This window comes from Cygnus atratus, chromosome 6, assembly GCF_013377495.2.
Source record: "Cygnus atratus isolate AKBS03 ecotype Queensland, Australia chromosome 6, CAtr_DNAZoo_HiC_assembly, whole genome shotgun sequence".
NCBI classification, from domain to species: Eukaryota; Metazoa; Chordata; class Aves; order Anseriformes; family Anatidae; genus Cygnus; species Cygnus atratus.
Genome location: NC_066367.1, coordinates 9966264 through 9985334, shown reverse-complemented (window position 1 = coordinate 9985334; position 19071 = coordinate 9966264). Strand labels below are relative to the sequence as shown.

Sequence of the window (19071 nt, the reverse complement as noted above, 5' to 3'; positions counted from 1 at the left end):
TTATCTGCTTCTAGTTGACAGCCATATGCCTTCACCTTTTTAAGTTGATCAATATTATTATGAAACAGAACACATCGCTTTTTTTAAGAGTTTATGGTTCAAATCCTGTCATCAGTGTACCTGTATTTTAGTCCTTCCTTCTTACTGTTTTCCTGTCTTTTCTCTATTAGAAGCTTCTAAATTTTAGAGGCATAACTTAATCTTCTTCCTCTGTTTTCATTGTGTACTGTCGTCTTTTTTTCCCCTCTTCTCTTGAGCCTTTCAGCAGCATGGTTTTAATCTTAAATGTGTTCAACCCACTTGGTTCCCAGTGTTGGTTGCTTGCTTGGATTTCTCACTCCCTCATTCCCTCGCACATTTGGTTCTGTCACGGCAAAGTGAACAGTGGGTCCTCACCATTCTGGCCCAAACGCAATTTCTTTAGACCAGTTACTTATTCCATTGTCTTTGGTCTTCATCTCTAATGCTAGTCTATAGTGGCTGAATTTTCAGATCTCCTCATTGTAGACCTTTCATCAGCCTTGCTCCTTCCTGTGTTTCTTCAGAGGGGTGGTCACTATCACAGATTCCATGTGTCTTCTTGCAGGTATTAACTCTCTTGTCCATTTGGTGTGTTACTTGCTGTCTCAGCAAGAAGTCTTAGAGAAAAGGAAAGTGAATGTGGTGTAGATTAAGGTCAGCTCTTCCCAGGTAGTCCTGCTCATCACTCGTTATTATTCGCTGTTAGGACACTAAAAATGATAATTCAATTCCAGTTCTTGTTCTTCCATCATCTTTGGTTTATACACTTGGTCCATCTCCAAATTCTGCTTGCTACTTCTTTGTACTTGAAAGTGTTGTAGGAAAAACTTGGTCAAAATCCCCTGTTATTTCCAGTATGGCTATCTCTGGCTTCCTGGCAGCTATCCTTCTTTGATTCAGTCAGAATGAAGGGGAGATTAAATTTAATATCCTTTTCTTAATACTTCAGGGGGAAAGAGAACAATTTTCTCCATAGAAAAGTTCACTTGGTGGACTATAAGTCCTATCTTGTCACGTAGAGATGAAGAAGAGCATGTCTACAGAGAAACAATGAAGAAGTGGTATTCCTGGATTTCTGGCTGCATCAATTGGCCCTTTGGTCCAAGCATGAGTTTCTTGACTTGTGCCTCTTCCTATTTACCATTCTCTTCTTGAATTTTTAAAAGAAAAAATAAATTTGAAAATGCAAAAAGAAACTTCAACTGGATGATGTAAAGAAGGATTGTCTTCTACCTGGATCTCCTTCGGAGGTTTCATTTTGATGGCTCACCTCTGCCTGCAATGTGAGGTCCATACAGTGACCTCTAACGTGTGTGTCATGGGAAGTCCTGGTCCTGCTGATGCCTCCCAAGCAGAGTGCCCTCCGCATGGCAGCTTTGTATGCGTGTGTAAGGTCAGTTGCTGGTGGAGGAGCAGTGCTGAAGAGGAAACACTGGAGTGCCTTCTTTTCCTGTTCAGCAACTTTACCTGGTGAATTCCTAGCAACAGCAATTAAAATTAGTTGCCTCATGTCATGGGAGAACCTTTCCCCCCAGACATCCCACGAGTACCCTGTTTTACCCTCTTTCCTCACCTCTTTTAGGCAACTTGACTACTTCAAAGATACTCTTGCACCTTCTCACAAGTGTTACAGACCTTTATTTCCCACCTCGTAAGTTACCTGTGAGTTGTTGTCCAAAACCCCTGTATGCTGCTGCTCTCCTGTTGAGCTTTTCTTCAAACGCATACAGAACTTTCAGTCTTTGCTTTGCATCAGTCCCCACTCAACATACGCAGTTATACCCTCAAAGGATATACATGCACCTGATTTAAAAAAAAAAAAAAAAAAAAACAACTGTGCTTTTGTGCTTCCAGACTGTCTGCATCATTTTTAGTACTCTTTTATTATATCTAATAAAAATCAAGACTTTAATCACCTTTTGGTACTTCCCAATCTGTCTGTTTTCTTCACTTTCCTGCTATTAGTTGCTTGTTGCATCAATTCATTAATTGGCTTACTGAGTGACTACTTTATTTCTCATGAGACTATGATGTAACTTGATATTTTTGGCTATTTTGAATAAATTGGAATGTCTTCTTTTAAATTCTGTATCCCTGTACCAATGGATTTCATGGCTTCAGCAAATGTCTCAAGTTCCTATTACCATAATAGGTATTCACAACATTGTGTTTTTTTTTTAATTTTCTTGATTAGTTCTCAGTGGACTGATGATTCCAGACTAGGATTTAGTCCAGTTGTGCAGTGCTGTTGCACTAGGTATTTTTTCTTAGGTTTGAGGCAGAATTCAGGTTACCAATTTTGAAGTAGAAAAATAGAATTTACAGATTTTCCCTAGCGTTTTGCTTAACTTTTACATTAGTAAAACAAAATGAAATTGTTATTCTACGTAATATACCCATAACTGGATATAAACAAAGTGCCTACCACATCAACAAATATCTAGGTTTTCAAAAATTAAGGCTATAGAAAAAAATATATATGTATAAAATATATTTGAAGGCTTGGAAAGGAAATGGGTGGAATAGTGGCAGTAGGGCAGGCCTGCTGTGTTCCTGAGCTTAGGCTGCTATTTGTAGGTATCAGAGCTAAATAAAATACAGCTGTGGATTGCAATTTCTTGAAAGCAGTGTATCACTGTTTAAAACTAACTTTAATCCTTGCAGACCAGTAATGGAGGAGGGAGTTTAAGTGATTACTCCTCCTCTGTCCCATCAACTCCAAGTACCAGCCAGAAGGAGCTACGGATTGATGTTCCTCCCACTGCCAACACACCAACTCCTGTCCGTAAACAGTCCAAGCGCCGATCCAACCTCTTCACGGTGAGTGAGCCCAGGAAGAGACTATTGCTATATTTTTAGTAGTGCTCTGTGGTGTTGGCCTGAACTTCAACCTGGTTGAGTTGAGCTGGTCTAATCCAGACAGGAGTGGTGAGATGGATCTGTAGGCTTGAAAACAAAAGCGTTTTAGAATTACAGTGGGGCTGTTCTGTTTAAGGACTTAAACAGAGACTAAGTAAGGTGATGTTTCCATACTGGGAATTTCAGTAGTTGAATTCTGGAGCCTTTGTCTGACTTGAATTCTGAGCTCTGTCTAGATTCCCAGGTTTGCCAGCCTTCCTGCCATCAGTAATGAAGACAAAGCTGGGTTTCTGCTTCTAAACCCTGCCCTTGTGCTGAATAATACTGCTGACTCGGGGCTTCTTTGTGAAGTATCCAGTGTTTATACAGAGGTCACAGTGTTTGCCATGGGAATTCCACTGGGTACTGGAAAATAACTACCCCTTGCTGCTTTTGTTACTATACAGTCTCAATTCACTTTTATTTTTCCAGGGCTTAAAGATATGACGGAGATTAAAATGACTTTATCTTCCCAGACCATGTGATTTTTGCAGAGGAATAAAAAACTTACTAAATAGAAAGCGTGACTGGTCCACTATGATCGATCTTTGGTGTGCACAATTGCTTTGGGAAGTAATGAAGCCTTGAGTGGTGATTCCCTTATTTTAGCAGTCTTGCTGAAAGCTTTGGGATTGGATTGTGTAATTGTGGGTTTTGTAATCTTTTTTTGATACTCTCCTAACAAGTCCTTATAATAAACAGAAATCCTGTGGGCTTGCATACAAACTCATTGGTGATGGTAGCTACACATCAGTTGCATTTAGAAAGTCTTCCCAGTCATCATAAAAAGCTTGTATTTTGTATTCCAAAGATGACCCCGTGTTCCCAAAGCTAACTAGCTCCTCAGTTGTATCCAGGAAAACACTTACAAAAATGGTTTAAAAAAAAAGTTTTGCAATCTAAACAAAATCCCGTCTGTCAGCCTTTAGCAAGTAAGAAGTGTTGTTACAGTTTTGGAGTGCTGAGTGACAGCACAGAGTCCCATAGATCACCCTTGGTGTGCCCATCTTGTCAGTGATATTTTGATTAAAAACTTTACCTCTTCAAACTCCTACAAAGTAATTAAAATGATGCATTTTTGTTCCGGGAGTTTTAACAACAAAAATGCAGAAGTGAGTGTCATATAAAAGCTTGTCAATTTTGACACTGACATTTTGTAGCAATTGTGTGGATTTTTCCCTCCGATTGCAGGAATAGTGGCTCCTGTTGAGGAGTACTCATGAGTTATTAACTCCACTAGATGTCAGTGTCATCCTAGAAACTGCGAGCGCAGTCGTAAATCTGGGAATAGAGCCGAGACCACTCCAGCGTCTGTCAAAAGCATTTGCCGACCGTTTCCTGTCTTAAGTATGCATAAAATGCTGTGAGGGCTGTTTAGATGTTGTTGACATTTGGAAAACTGGGGGTGATTTATATTTGAGTAGGTGTAAATTTGAGAAAGTGAATAAAGAGAAACACATATATCTACAGTTGAGGCAAAGGTCTGAGAAGAATATGAAATCAGCTGTGTTTGCTATAAACAGAATAAACTGACTGGTTTGCGATAGCTGATAGCACAGGGAGAACCAAATTTTCTAATATAGAGGATATTGGCAGTTGTCTTAAAGCCAAATAACTGGGGAAAAATTAAGGGAAAAATAAGTGGTGTGGGGAAAAAAATGTCTCTTCAGAAATATTTCTGTCTTTTAAGATCTGGTCATATTGAATGCAGTGCAGAGTTGCCTTGTAATCCCAGTCCTGAAATACTTTAATACTGACCCTGGTATAAAACGTTTCATGCCGTATCAACCAAGTTGTAGCCCAGAATTATTTAACTGAATAAATAGATGACTAATATTTCCTGTCTAGTTATGAACAGAGAGGGAAATCAAAAATATTTTAGTTAGCTGTGGGTATTTTCTTTTTTTGCTGTGCTTGTTTCCTAGACTGTTACTTGCTTATGACTTTATTGCTTACATTTAATTGCAAATTGACCCTTGTTATGTAGCATAGGTAATAGGTTTAGTTTTCTCCGTGAAGATCTTCCAGTGTTGGAAGAAAAATTGGTTAAGCAGAAAACAGATGTGATTTTTTTCTTAAATCTATTACAGATTTTGAATTGGAATAGTGTTGAGAATTTTAAACACATTTGTGTTTCAGTGCACTGTATGCAGTACATGATCTTTTCAACTTTGTTGGATATTCATGTTTTCTGTCAAGCTATCGTTGCAATAGCTGACTTTCCACTTGGGCTTTAAAATAGGTTAAATAAAGCAGACGGGTAAATGTCTTGTTTTGTGCACTGCACAAACAGGAACAACTAAATAGTATCGTGTAGCACAGGTGAAGATTCACACTTGAGCAAAGCACTGATTGTAACTACTTGTCAGATTACGTATGGGGCGAATGAACTTCAGGTGCAGTAAGATGCATCTCCTTTCTCATATTCAGTATAACCTGTCTTACATTATTGCAGATTTGTGAGAGTGTCTTTTCTTAAAAGTTAAAATGAACTCTATCTCAGTATATTGGAGATCAGTATTTGTACTTTTGGGGCTCTCCGGACTGTTGATACAGGATTCTGCTGGTGCCCAAACTCAGGTGCCGTATCGTTCTGGGTCTGAAGCAATCTTATTTCGCAGTCCTGATTGGAGTAAGGTTTTGAATTGACAGAAATCTGCATGTGACTTCTAATGCAAAGGGAAAATGGGTCAAATGATATTCATGCAGCTTTGTTCTGTTGGTTTTTTGGACTTTCTCTGGTTTGCCTTAATGAAGCTTTAAATAGAACTACTTAATGTGTAAACATGACATCAGAAAAAGTCCTAGTAAATGTTGATACACAATGGTTTAGATTTTTTTTTTTAGTCTATTGGATATAAGATGAAATATGTGCATTATGGATAGATGCAAAACCATGAAAAAGCAGGTTATCTCTCTATTTTACTATAATTTTTTTTGTTTTTAAACAGTGGAGCCTGATAAAATTCTCTCCTTGAAAATTTTATGTATTCTGTAATTATCAGCAGCTAAAACAGAATTTACTTAATATACATTCCTATATTTCTGTACTTTTAGCACTTGGCAATATTTTGTATTAATTAATAGGTGTATTAATTAATAGGTATTTCCCTTCTATCTTCATTGTGTTCTTTCCTGATGCAGTTATTTGCATGGAATAGAAGATGTGATGATTTAAAAACAAAATAAAAATTAGTGCATAGGTATTTAGTCTCCCTTTCAGAGATGGGATCCTTTCTTTTTAAAAGTCAAATAAAAAAGAAACATTCAAGTTGACAACTTCCCTCCCAAGGATTTGGCTACCTTCACTGAGTTTCTTTAAAATGTCACTTAGGGACGCTTTGCGCTATTGAAGTATTGTTTTGTGTTTTATTATTGGGAAGTGGCACTTTCAGATTCAGAAATCTGTCTTGAAGTAAGAGGAACAATAGTTATCTTGAACATCGGATTTCACCCCTCCCACTTGTTTTGCTTTCTTTCATTTATTCTTTGTTTAATTCCCTGGCATGTCATTCCATTGCCCCTAACCATAGTAACTAGTGATAGGAGCCTACTCCCGGCAGAGCCAGGAAAAGCACGGCTTCCCTGCTGGGTAAATGTGTTGCTTAGAACGCTGTTACTTGAAGTCTTCCTCTGTGGGCTTTCTTCCCTCCCCTTCCCTCCCCTCGCCTCCTAAGGCAACTGCTTTGGGCATTTTCCTCCTTCCATCCCTCCGCCCGCTGAATGCTAGAATACGGAAAACGGGTATTAGCTATCCACGATTCTGATCGTTCTCCTGATCCCGGTGTCTTTCAAATATCCCTTTATACTGCAAATCAAACCCAGTATCTTGTAGCGCATTGGTTTTCATTAACTTTCCATTGTGGTACTGGACATCGCAAATGTATTCGTTTCATATATCATCGGTGATTTGAAAAGCGCATGAAAATGTTTTCCCATTTTCAATATTGTGTGAGTAATGTTCCTATTGAAAAGTAATGGAGTGAAGTTGTCACTTGTCAGTTCAGTTATTAAGGAGGATGACTCTCAGCTTTTTTTTTTTTTAAATAAAATAAATCTGTCAAAATGATTATACTTGTGCGTTCTTTCACAATAATGGGCCAGAATCTGAATGTCTTAAAATTCCTATAGAGTCATGAAGTAGGCACAGGGAGCTTACTCCTCAGGGCACTCCTATCTTTTGAATTGCCTTATTCTGGCTTTCTGTTGTTTTAAACATTTGGTTTAATTTTCCTTACGCTGATATTTATTTATTGCGTTCAGAAAACTTTTTTTCAGCATCAATTGCTACCTTTTCTTGAAATTCCAACTTTCTAACCGTCCAAATGCAGAAAAAGAGTTAAAATCAATATGATCAAAGACCACATCATAAAATCACATTTCTAAATAGCTGATAGCCTTTCTAAAAATCACACAAATTTGTTAAATATGTACAAGTATATATATCAGATTTTCTAAATGAGAAGCTGGAACCTTCATTCTTCTTTGGAGCTGCTATTGGAAACTTGAGAAATGTGTCTTCTGATCTGCTGGGTCTTCAGGCAGTGAAATTTTAACTCTTTAAACCTAAATCCCATTTCAAACAAGCGGATGGTTAAAAATTAGAGAGTATGTAGGTATTCAGAGTGTTCAAATTTTTGGACAGTCATGTACTTGTGTAGGTTCTTCCCCTCCTGCTTTGTGACTATATTTATATTTCAAAATTCTTTTTTAATTGCTTTTTTTTTAAAAAAAAAAAAAAAAAAAAAAGTGTCTTCTGTATGAATAGCTACCTTTAACGGAGCACAAACTTCTTCTTTTTCCTCTGCAGTCTCGGAAAGGGAGTGACCCAGACAAAGAGAAGAAGGTCCTGGAGAGCAGAACAGATAGCATTGGAAGCGGTCGTGCAATCCCAATTAAACAGGTATGCCGAAACACTTTTTTTTGCTTTCCGTAGTTGGAGACACACCTCGGGTCTTAAGCACTCTGATGCCGAGCCTGTGCGCCAAGATGTGTTTGATGTGCTCTGGTGATGAATGTGGAAGTCACTCACTTGACATCAATTAGGAGAGGTTCCTATGTGTATTAAAATAGGATCATTAGAATAAGAAGAGGGAAAATGTGACAACAGGCCTAATGAAGTGCAGTCTGCCGGCCTGCATATGGAGCGCGTTTCTAGGCTGAGCTGGCTTCAAAGCCTGCCTTTGTAGAGCGGGCTTTGATTGGGCCGTGTGCTGCCCGTCGACAGGGGTAAATCAGTGCGCTGTACAAGAGCCCCTTGTGATCGCAGAAATAGCCTGATGTGGCCCTAATTTGCTATTGCAGACGGACATCTGAACACAGTTTCAGGCTGGTTTGTAACAACGAGGCAATTAGTTGTGATAATCATAGCCGGTGTGTCAGCTGTGCACTCTTGTTTGTAATTTGCTAATGAAGGAATTGTAACTTTGATTAGGTTCAGTTTCATTTAGACCTTATTATATAAGAGAACATTTACAGCTGTAATGTGTGGCCTTAATTAAACTTCCTCATTACACAACAGGACTTGAATTCAAGGATTTGTTTTGGTCTGTTTTACTAGCCTAGATGCACTTTCATTAGCCCGGAAACTGAATGCTAAATTGTAGCTCTGAACGCTCCTTTGAAAGGCAAAAGCAATACTGGAATCTAATGCAAAGTGTTTGGGTAAATGAGATCATTTACTTTTTCAAATTAAATTACACTGAATTCATGCAGTTAAGAACACTGCACTAAGCATTTGTATGGGATGCTTTACAAATAGTTTCTGCAATAGCGTTCGCAAGTATTTGCTTTCATGCGAGTTACTGTGCTGTAGACAGCAAGAGTGCCAAGTGAAGGGAGCTCATTTTCTTCCTGCAGTTTTTTCCAGTCTCCTTTGGTTGCTTTCCTACCTTCCAGAGGCTCACTTTGCCTCCTCCTGGCATGTTCCCAAGCCTTTCCTCAGTCCGTGCCTCTTCTCATCAAGTGGCCACAGCTCTCCTGTTGGTGTTGCTTTTGTGTGTTTTGGGGGGTTCTTTGCATTTTTTTTTATTGGGAATGAGGGGAAATGGCTTTGTACTCTTAATTATTTGTAGTGATTTTCTTTCTAAAGGCAGTTAAAAAGACCATTTGGGATCATCAGGCAGCAAAAGCGCAGTCATGTCTATGAATCTTTAGCAGACAAATTTTAATCAAATGCTGCAATTCAGAATAGCAGTTTGAAACCAGATAAGCTCAGTATTTGGCTCTGTGTTCAGAGGAGGAGATTGCAGGCATGTAAAACAAGCTACAATTTTTTCTACAGCTTTTGTGTCCTATGAGATGGGTTAGACAGGCTGGAATTCTTTTGGGTAATGCTAATTAAACGAAATGGTCTGTGGATGCATCTGAGGATAAAAAAAAAGAACAGCCAGAGGAACTGACTTTTTCCAATATTTATTCAAGATGTACACACTGTTCTTTTCTAAAATGGTGTTGTATGAAATTAATTTGATTAAAAATGCCCTTGTAGGACAGGTAAGATGGGCATTGTGAGTGTGATCACACTATAATGCAATGGAATGAAATATCCTCCACAATCACCTTGAATTTCTACATTGAAAAATTCTCCCTCTCACCCCCACTTTATGTACAGAGTATGATCAGTCTTTTCATAGTGTCTGCTTTTGTTATTGATCCCAGTTGTGGCAATTTCATTTTGTCATGTACAAGCAACTTTAAACAAATAATTGAGCAGGTCTTCAGTCAGTAGATGCATATCCTATTTGTGGAGGTATCAGAAAGGGTGCTGTAAGAAGCAAGGCTGAATGGCACGCAGTGTTGTGGGGGCTTCTCTCAGTGGTGTTCCACATCATATGCGGTCTGTGTCAGGAGAAAGGATTTCTACATTATATACAGTCTTCAGTGAAGGTTAGGAGGCCATCGTCACCCAGCAGCTGAAGTAAAAGAAGATGGAGTAGAAAAGAAAACACCTTTTTTTTAAGCCTGGAAACATTTAAATTGAAGGAAAAGCAATGTGTATTCATGCTGACAATGTTTCATTACAGTTTAAAACTACGTATTAGTTTGAAGTGGTTTTTGATAATAAACTATACGGTTTTGAGCCAGTATATATCTTTCACCATCAGAAAAAGCTCCTGGAATTAAGCACTGGGGTAGCTTTTTGTCTACCCACTATTAAGAGAGCTCTCATCAGTAGAGGTGGTGATGAATTAAATTGCTGATATGACTCTATTACTGGTGGGTCCTACAGGTGCGAGACACTTGGAGATTTCTCTGAGGAAGTAGAAATTCCTGATAGAAAAGATGGTGTCTCTTTCATTTAGTGCATTAACTATGAATGAGACAGAGATGTGAAAAGGAACTTTTGGACCTAAAACTTCAGTAATATGTCATGCTACTGTGCTTCTTTCAATGAGAAACCCCTTCCATCATGATATATTTCAGTGACAAATGGTCACTGAATAGAAAGAGAAATCTTATTTCAAGAAGTTGAATGCAGATTGTAGTATTCACAGTGTTGCTGTGGAAAAGCTATCTTATTATATTCTTAAAAGACTCTTTTTAAGCTCTTTGTCCCCATGTTTTCCAGTGTTTTTCCTCCTATTAGCCCGCGAGTCACATTGCTGCACTACCCATGCTGCAGTCGCGAGTAACCTCCAGTTAGGAAAAATGCCCCGTGACTTCTTGAAGCTGCTGTTGAGCAAGATGCCTTTGCCAGCTTCAGGCACATACTCTCATCTTCAAAAGCATGTAGTGACCAGATCGTTTTAATACCTGTTGTCAGCACTGTTTTTTTTTTTTTCTTTATAGCTACTTACGATATGTGCATGGCAGTAATAGTCCTTAAAGATTTCAGGCAAGACAGGTACTTGCGGATCACTGCTTGTTGTGTTGGTTGAGCTTATTAGCAAATTGAAGAATAAAAAAGCCTTAGGAGACTTCTGGTTAAAATTCAAATACCGTGGATTTTGTATGCTCGGTTTAGTGGTACTTGAAAAAAGGATGATTCAAAAACAGCCGATAGAAAAGTTTTACTGACTGTTCAGATGTTGAAGTCAATAGCTTGGTTATCTGATGCATTTCTTGCTGCCTGACTCTAGGTTGTTCTTTTGGTGTCCCAAAAGTCAGAAGCAGTATTTCCCAACTCCAAAAAAAAACAGTTACTTGGAGATTGGAAATGTCGAAAACTCTTCCAAGCTAGAGGGGTACACGAAAGTCGAGAGGAAGAACTGTTATTAGGCAGGTACGTTTCTTCTTGTTGGGGAGAGAACACAGGATATGTATTCAAAAAAGCTCACGAGAAGGTGTAGAAAACATGATGAGATGACGCAAAGTCCTCATCAACCACTTTTTTTTTTTTCCTCCAGAGATTGTCTCTGTTGCTGCAGTTTAACCAGCGTAGCTATGGTTGATGTATATCAACAGCGATGCTTTTTTGTATTTGGAGACAGTTTAAACTGGTAGAGGAGTGCTTTTTGGGGGGGGGGACAATTCATTGCTCTCCTGGTTGCTCTCTAAATGCACATACACATCTTGTTAAGCGAGCTGTGCTGGCATAGCTACAGATTTACTCATAATTCTGTAGTACAGCCTTTCTGTGATACAGATACCAACCTGTACAGCCACTGGAGTCGCATCAGCACGAGGAGAATTTGGTGTGAGCTGGTTTAGTCTGAGAATCACATCACCGCAGCAGAAGGGACTGTAGCATGCCTTGGACTACCCCTTGGCTGGGTAGGTTTCTGTTGCTTTTTTTAGTCCAAAGAAATCAAGAGTTGTACCCTTCTGCTTAATTCCTGTTGTCTGCCCCTGAATCCCTGAGGGCGTGGGGTAAATAGGCAAAATTGTAAATGGAGTCTTGTTTCCCTGCGAGGAAATACCTCAGTCCTTCATGGCCTTTTCTTTAACTTGAAGCAATCTGGTTGAAAAGAGTTAATGTTCTTATTCTGTCTGTCCTTTCTAAATGTTAAAAATTACTTCTTGCTACAGTGCTAAACATGGTTTTATTCAGCTAAGTCATTTAAAACTGTTCTGGAGATCCTTCTGGCTTCCAGCAAAAACCCAAAATGTAAGCAATGAAAAGTTTTTAAAATGTGAGTGTTAACTTTTGCCAAAATACTCTAGGGTGAATGAAATTTCAGGAAGGTCAATTTTTGGGGTAACTAAAATAAAAAAAATTGCTGTAAAATGAGAGCCTAACTTTTGCTCATACAGCAGGATCAGCATGCCTTAAATTCTGTGCTCTCAGCTTCCTTTGAGGACTTTGAACGCCTTAACTTTCCAAAAATAAAAAAGGAGAAAAAATGAAAGAATGCTAAGATTGCATTTGACACCTTCCACGTTTTGGGGGACATTATAGGAGACTGCAGACTTTCTTCACTTTTGCTTCATTTATTTGTCACAATCTAAAATGATTAGTAACGTAATTGTTTTTTTCTGCAGTCTTACTCATATTCTGTCTGAATACCCTCTGCTAATCAGAGGGAGTCTGAAATTGTCTGGAACAATATTGGCCCAACGTTAAAATCCACAGAAAGTTCTGTACGTCTGAGAAAGAGGAGCTTACACTAAAAATATTCAAGCTGCTTTCTGTAGCATTTCTAATACTACACTTAGAACAAAATTAGGGTGAATGGCTTCCTTGATAAGGAGTATCCTCTGTTCAAAACCCATTTATTCTGAAAATGAAGACTTGTTCCTGGTGGCTTGAGTGAATATTTTGAAGTATGTATTAGGCTATACATTTTAGGGTGGCATACTTTCTAGCATGTTTTTTTTCAGCATTTTGGGAAGATCACTTTGTTTTCTGCAGTCTTGCAGTAGGGCATATTCAAATAATAATAATAAAAAAAAAGACAACGAGAAATAAAAGCAAGAAGCTCAGCTCAGCGGTGAGTGGGCTTGTCATGTATTAATTTTTCATTGCTGTGGAGAATTGTACATACATAATCACTTGATTGCAGTGGGAGTTAGCGAGCTCCTATGGTGTCATTTGCATAAATCTTGTTAAGTCAATGGCAGTTAATGAAGTACAAATGAGCCTGGAGAAGGTGACATGCAAATCGTGGGTGGCAGATGGGAGGTCTGTTTTTGGGATGGCAGCTGTGTGCTCTTTTCTCCTCACCCCCTCCCTCCCAGATTAGTGTAAATAAATACGTAAGAGCTGGCCTTGACTTTCTGCTTTCAGCAATTCTTGTATTTGGCATTTGCGCTCATCGCAGATGCTCATATTATTATATAGCTGAACTATATAACCTTGACTGCTCTTTTACCAAAAACTGCAACACCGAAGCTTTGGTCAGGGTTTGATTTTGACAGGTTGCTTGAACCCTTGGCTTAAAGACGGAAGTGCCCCCGAATTCCTGCATAGTTCCCGGGTACGTCATTTAGGAACAGCGAATTTGAAGTCTGGCTTAAAAATAAATGTTCTAACGTTGAATATTACACTGATGACATAATGAAAAATTTGCCATCCATGACTTGCAAAGGTGAACTTCAGAACCCATTCCCTTCTCTGTTTGCAAATGGCTATATTAATGGAGAAAGTTGAATATCTTATTGGGCTTTACTGTTAGGTGATATTTCAAATGACCTTTGCCTACCAGCTTTGTGCATTTAAGTACATTAAAGTAATCTTTGAAATCACATATTTTGTCTTTTTTCCTCTAAACTAAAAATGGGAAATATTTTCAGGGCCAAGATACCTGTGGGGCTTTGTCAGCAGGTTGGATGGCATAACTGTGGCTGAAACGGATTTACTTATGAGAAGGAAGAGTTTGGTTCCTGGCTGCGCAAGTTGCAGTTTTTCCTGTAGATGAGCATAGAGAAAACTGGAATGTCATAATGTACATTTGAATTTTCTAAAAGAGAGCAGTAAACTTGGGGAAAAAAATATTTTTAAATTCTTTTAACAAATTGGAAGCTTTGTCTCAATGTTACTTTGGTTACAAAACTTCTGAAATAACTGAAGTTGTGTTGTGACTTGCAAGCCATTATCAGCAATTCTTCCAAGTAACTTTTAAATCAAGTTGTGTACTCTCAAGAATTTCTTTCATTTTTCTTTTTTTTGCGTTAAGCCCAGCCATTGCATTGTCAATTTTCAAGCCTTTCACAAGTGCCCTGGTCTTAGAGTGTAACTGAAGCAATTTAAACAAAATTCTAATCAGGAAAAAATCTGTGCTAGTTTTAAGATGTACTTAGAAAAGCTAAAACACAGAAGTTGTATTTAATTGTTTTTTGGTAGTGACCTCTCTTAATACATCGTCTGTGTACTGCTTTATGGAGAGAATCTCAGGGAAACTGGGATTTGCTTTAATTCCAGTGATTTTCTTCCAGCCCTGTCCCACCTGGGCACCCTGCTTCAATCGCAGCCACTGGCATGGCAGCCCCTGGCCCCAAGAACCCAAGGAAATGCCTTTCACAGGGAGGCTCCAGTACCAGTGATGAGGCTCTTGATTAGTAAATACCAAAATAAGCTAAAACACAGTGTAACAAAAAAAAAAAAAAAAAGGATTTAAATACAGGTAGATTTAAATACTGTAAAGTGTGCCTGATTCTTGTGCAGAATAACACACAGTGCCATGTAATCTTGGTTGTGGATTTCGGCAAGTATGGTGGTGTCTTTGAAATAGGTTTTGAGAAGTGATCATGTGCCACATCTAGTCAGTCAAACTGATTTGCTCAGTCCTTCTCACTCGCTGAAGAGCGCTGTGGTGCTTCAGGCAAGTGTCAGACCTGAGAGCCACCATCAACGTAAACAACAAATGCTTTTTGCAGCAGGTTTCATAAATGTAAATGTTTGCTTTGCCTACCAAAAGAGAGAACAAATAAGCAATCATCTTAGCATCTCTTCTTGCTTAATTCATCTGACTTGACAGGGTGGAAGAAGCTGGTGTAGCCAGAGTAGGACTGCTATCCACTGCTACCACCACTGCTGAGCGCTAAGGCTTATCCCATGGCTCGTCCCTTCCATCTGCATACAGCATCAGGTTATATCGTGATGTAAAAATGGCCCATACATGTTATGACCAAACTCATATGGGTCTGGAGGACCCATTCAGCTCCAGGATTTGCTTGCCTTCGTTACACACATGCCTGGGGTAATCTGGCGTGCTGCAGAGCTCCCGCGATTAAGCTCGTGCTTCACTTGCCCAGAGACCCAAACCACTGGTACGCTGCTGCTGCTGCTCAGTCTTCTACTCCGAAGGGCTTACCGAAAGTGCTGCTGTTTTGGTTTTGTATTGGTGGTGTTTGTGTAGGTTTCGAAATAGCTCTTCGCAATCCAGGCTTGGTGTCTGGAGGGTGGCTTTCCAAAACTCAGAAATGACACAACTAACAAGGAACTGGCAAATGGCATAGTTTTATTTATTTATATCTACTGTGAGGTGTAATTTACTCTGTCACACTTCTGTCTAATCACTGTAATCAGTATCCAGATATGCTCGTACAAACACGAGAATATGGTTTTTAGCCAAATACTCCTAGTGCTGAAATCTTCTGTGTAATTCCTCTGCAATTGTTTATAATCAGAGCATACACATTTTTGCTGTGTTTTTAATTAGTTGATTACTAGTTATAAAATGTTTTGTACTCACTCTGGTTCTGTAAATTGTTAACTGGTAGCTACCAGTATAATTAAATATTTCAGAGCACTTGGCTATGGTTGCGTTGAACTGTGAAGAAATAATGTTATATAGCCAATCAAAAAGAGATACTTGTAAACTCATTTAAAGCGTCAGAGTGTGTTAGGACTATCATGGTGATGCTTATTGCAGGAGAAATTAAAGATACAGTTTTGTGCTAAGAGGCAATACAGAAATTAGTTCCTGAATTAGTTGTTAATTGATTTGGTAATTCCCTCGGGTCTGCATGCTCTTTTTTCCTTTTTCGTTGTTGCATTCAGTTAACAGTGACTATTCCCAGTGCACTTGAAATATTTTTTCCAATTAGATCAAATGTGCCCTTACGTCAGAGGAACAGCTACAGCTTTACATTTACCTGCCTCGAATAATGTTTCATTTGGTCAGGAAGGCTATTCTCGTGTGTTGCTACTAATGGTGATTTTCAGACGCTGTCTCAAGAAAAGCAGTAGTCCTAAGTATATTCGAAATGAAATAGCATTAAAAAGTTCTGGGTTTTAATGCACTTTTTTTTTTTGTATGTGATTTCAAGAAACTTGCTTTCATTTATGTCTCTCTGTTTTCCAAACAGTGAAACATACAAACTTCACTGTCAAATGAAAATAGCTTAACTGCTAGGATGCAGAGGGAGGGATGAGATTTCTGCTCAGTCAGGGTGGGCAAAGGCTGGCAAAAGTGAATATTCTTCTTTTAGAACAAAGATTCTGTTATTAATAATTATCATTTTCTATTTTGTTCTGTTAAAATGGATGCATGCGAACGTTTGTTTTCAGCTCTGAAATATAAAGACCTGCTATTTTCACATCTTGGTGTTCTCATCCCAGTGATCTATGTGGTTCAGCTCAGTGCACTGCTCTGTTGGAAACCTGGCACCCAAGCGTTAAGCCCTCCCCTGCCTGAGGTTAAGGTTTCTACCTGTCAGTCCAGGGAAATCACCTCTTTGGGTCCTTAGCCAAAAAAGGTAAACTAAGGCAAGAAACAACACCTTTCAGATTGAGACAATTCTATTCTTTTCCCCTGTCTGTCAGTGGGTCAGCCATCACCAAGTCCTACCAAATCATCTGTTTCCTCCTGCTTTCTGGATTCTACTGTTTTCCCTTCCTGAGATGTCTAATTGTTGCAGGAAAAAAAAATGGAATTTTCTTAAAAGGACTAGATTTTTGCCATGTTTCTTTTAATAGATCTCCTCCTAGTATTTGACAGGCCCTAAAACATGAGTTTTCTATCTCCCATCCTATAAATTGCCCCTATTATGTCTCTAAATGCCTGCAAAAATTGTAGTGATAGTCCCAAGCACATGAAGATGAGGTGAGTGGTGTACAGTTGCTCCACAGACATATTTAAAGTCATTTTATCAGTTTCCAATTAATGTTAGGTAGGCTGTTGAGGTGATGCTCAAGAGTTATAGAGGCCTTACAGTAATATTATTTTCCTAAAATTGACATCTATAGTGATGTGCGTATTGCTTTCAAACCTCTAAGGATCTATAAATGAGATTATTAATACATTTTTCAGAGAAATTAACTTTCTATCAATTTTTTACTGCCTATGACCCTAAGAAGCTCCAGCTGTTGCTGAAGTTAATGGGAGCCACGCTCTGATCCTTGTAACAGAAACAAACTGGTGGCTTGTGTTAGAGAGGTGCTGAATTTATAAGTTTCATTTCAGGCTGGCTTGCTCATAACTCTTCCCAGCTTAAAAGCTTGTCTTCATGGTATAACACACATTAAATGTAATATCTTTATTTTTACTGAATTTACTTAAAGAGTACTATTTCAGTGTTTATTGCTGTTAGCTATGGCAGAGGACATAATTTCAAAAATAATATTCCACTTGTATGACAAAAGCTCAGAAATGAACAAAAGTAAGGCAATGATGAAAGGAAATAGTATCAAACAACTTTAGGAAAGATGTGAAAACTTTTTGTTTTGGTATTTAAGTTAATGCTGTAAGAACCACAGATTGCTCTTGACTGCTACCAAGAGGCATTCAACTTCCTCCCTTTCTTCATCTATTCTGTCCAAGTACAGTGTTGTTGGTTGTTCGTTTCTTCAGGATAAACCAGTCAAAACCTAGCAGAAAGGACAAGTAGGTGAGGGGCTCAGCAGAAACGATTTGCTTTTTCTGAAGCTCTGAACATCCCCATAATCTAGTGCCCAGTGCTTGATGCTGGCAGAAAATGGTGTCCCCCAGCCTCAGAGCTTCCAGTCACCTCCAGTGGGGCAGCAAGCAGGACTGGAGCCTGCAAAAGGAACACCAAGCAGGCTCTCCAGCAGAGCTTTGGAGAATTTAACCCACTTGGTCTTCTTGTCCTTTTCTGTGTGCTGTTCTTGGGTGTTGCAAAACCTGTGCGTGTTGAAAGTGAAGTACAGAGCACGGTAAAGAGGTGTCAGAGTGGTTTGTAGGAGAGGAGGAGGGAATGATCGAAAGCAATGTAGGTATAAAAGAGAACATCAATAAAGAAAGCCATAATATGACTTTAAAAAATTTATTAGAATTTTCCAGTGCTGAAATGGTGTAATATATCAAGGTGGCATCTCAATGTGACATGCAGGGATTGACAGGAACGAGGTCACGAAGGTATCTTCACTATTGCCCTTAGGCTAAGAACTGGCCCCTAGCCAAAAGCCTTTGACCATGGTTGTTAGATATAGCTGCTGCTTTAATAGTTTTCTCCAGACTGCATCTAGAAAATACTTACAAGAGGCATTCTTTTTATTTGAGCCATCTCTACCCAGCTAATTAAACAAACAAACAAACAAAAAACACTACGGAATCATTCAGTGGCCTATTGAGTGCGTCGTTTTATAAATGGTGAGTGGAAATGATTGACCTTTAGGTATTTTTAGTGGATGAGATCTGCAGATGCCTTCATAGTAGTGATCTCTCATTGAGTGATAATGGTTATAAAGAAAATTACAGCAAATTCTTCAGGACTGAGATCTGCTTTCAAAGCTGTGCATGTTGCCTGTTGGTTCTCAGTTCATGGAAGCTTGTTCAAGGTATCAGTGCAAAACAAACAATCTTCTTGCACAAACGTCTTTGTTTCGAGGAGCCGCTCTGTTTTAGAGGTGAGTCTGTGTGTATCTGTGCTAACTTCAGTGGCTAGAGCTCTTCCTCTGAGGGCATGAGTGAGGAATTAGGAAGGAGAAGTGACATAACAAGATTAAGTAGAACGCTTATGACAGTTACCAAGTGAGACTGCCTGACAGACTTTGGTTGACACAGTGATTATTAATATGTTGGAAAGATGTTTTGGGGATTCCACCATATTTGTATGGTTGCCAGCAAAATGTTAACAGTTGCATTGTGGTTAATAAATTCATTTAGATTTATAAGCATTGTTTACAGAACCTGTTCGCCTGCTGAAACTCTAACAGCATCTGTTCCTTCTTACTAATTAACTGCTAATTACGAATGAGCTTTGTGTGTTTGTCAGTATAACTGGCTCATGCATTTTGTAAGGAACATTAACAAATTGATTTACATAGTGGTAAAGCAATCAAAAGAGTAAACTGAACAGCACGCATTT

At 38.8% G+C, this 19071-nt stretch overlaps 1 protein-coding gene across 3 annotated transcripts in view; it reads left to right on the top strand.

The window, feature by feature from the left end:
• AGAP1 (ArfGAP with GTPase domain, ankyrin repeat and PH domain 1) overlaps window positions 1–19071 on the top strand; it is a 372179-nt gene that overhangs the window by 175781 nt on the left and 177327 nt on the right. For 2 of the 3 annotated variants that reach the window (XM_035566371.2, XM_035566388.2), the window contains exons 8-9: window positions 2686–2841; window positions 7730–7822. In XM_035566371.2, coding sequence (XP_035422264.1) covers window positions 2686–2841; window positions 7730–7822 — 249 coding nt within the window. The remainder of the gene's footprint in view (window positions 1–2685; window positions 2842–7729; window positions 7823–19071) is intronic. The other variant, XM_035566379.2, reaches the window with a different exon arrangement.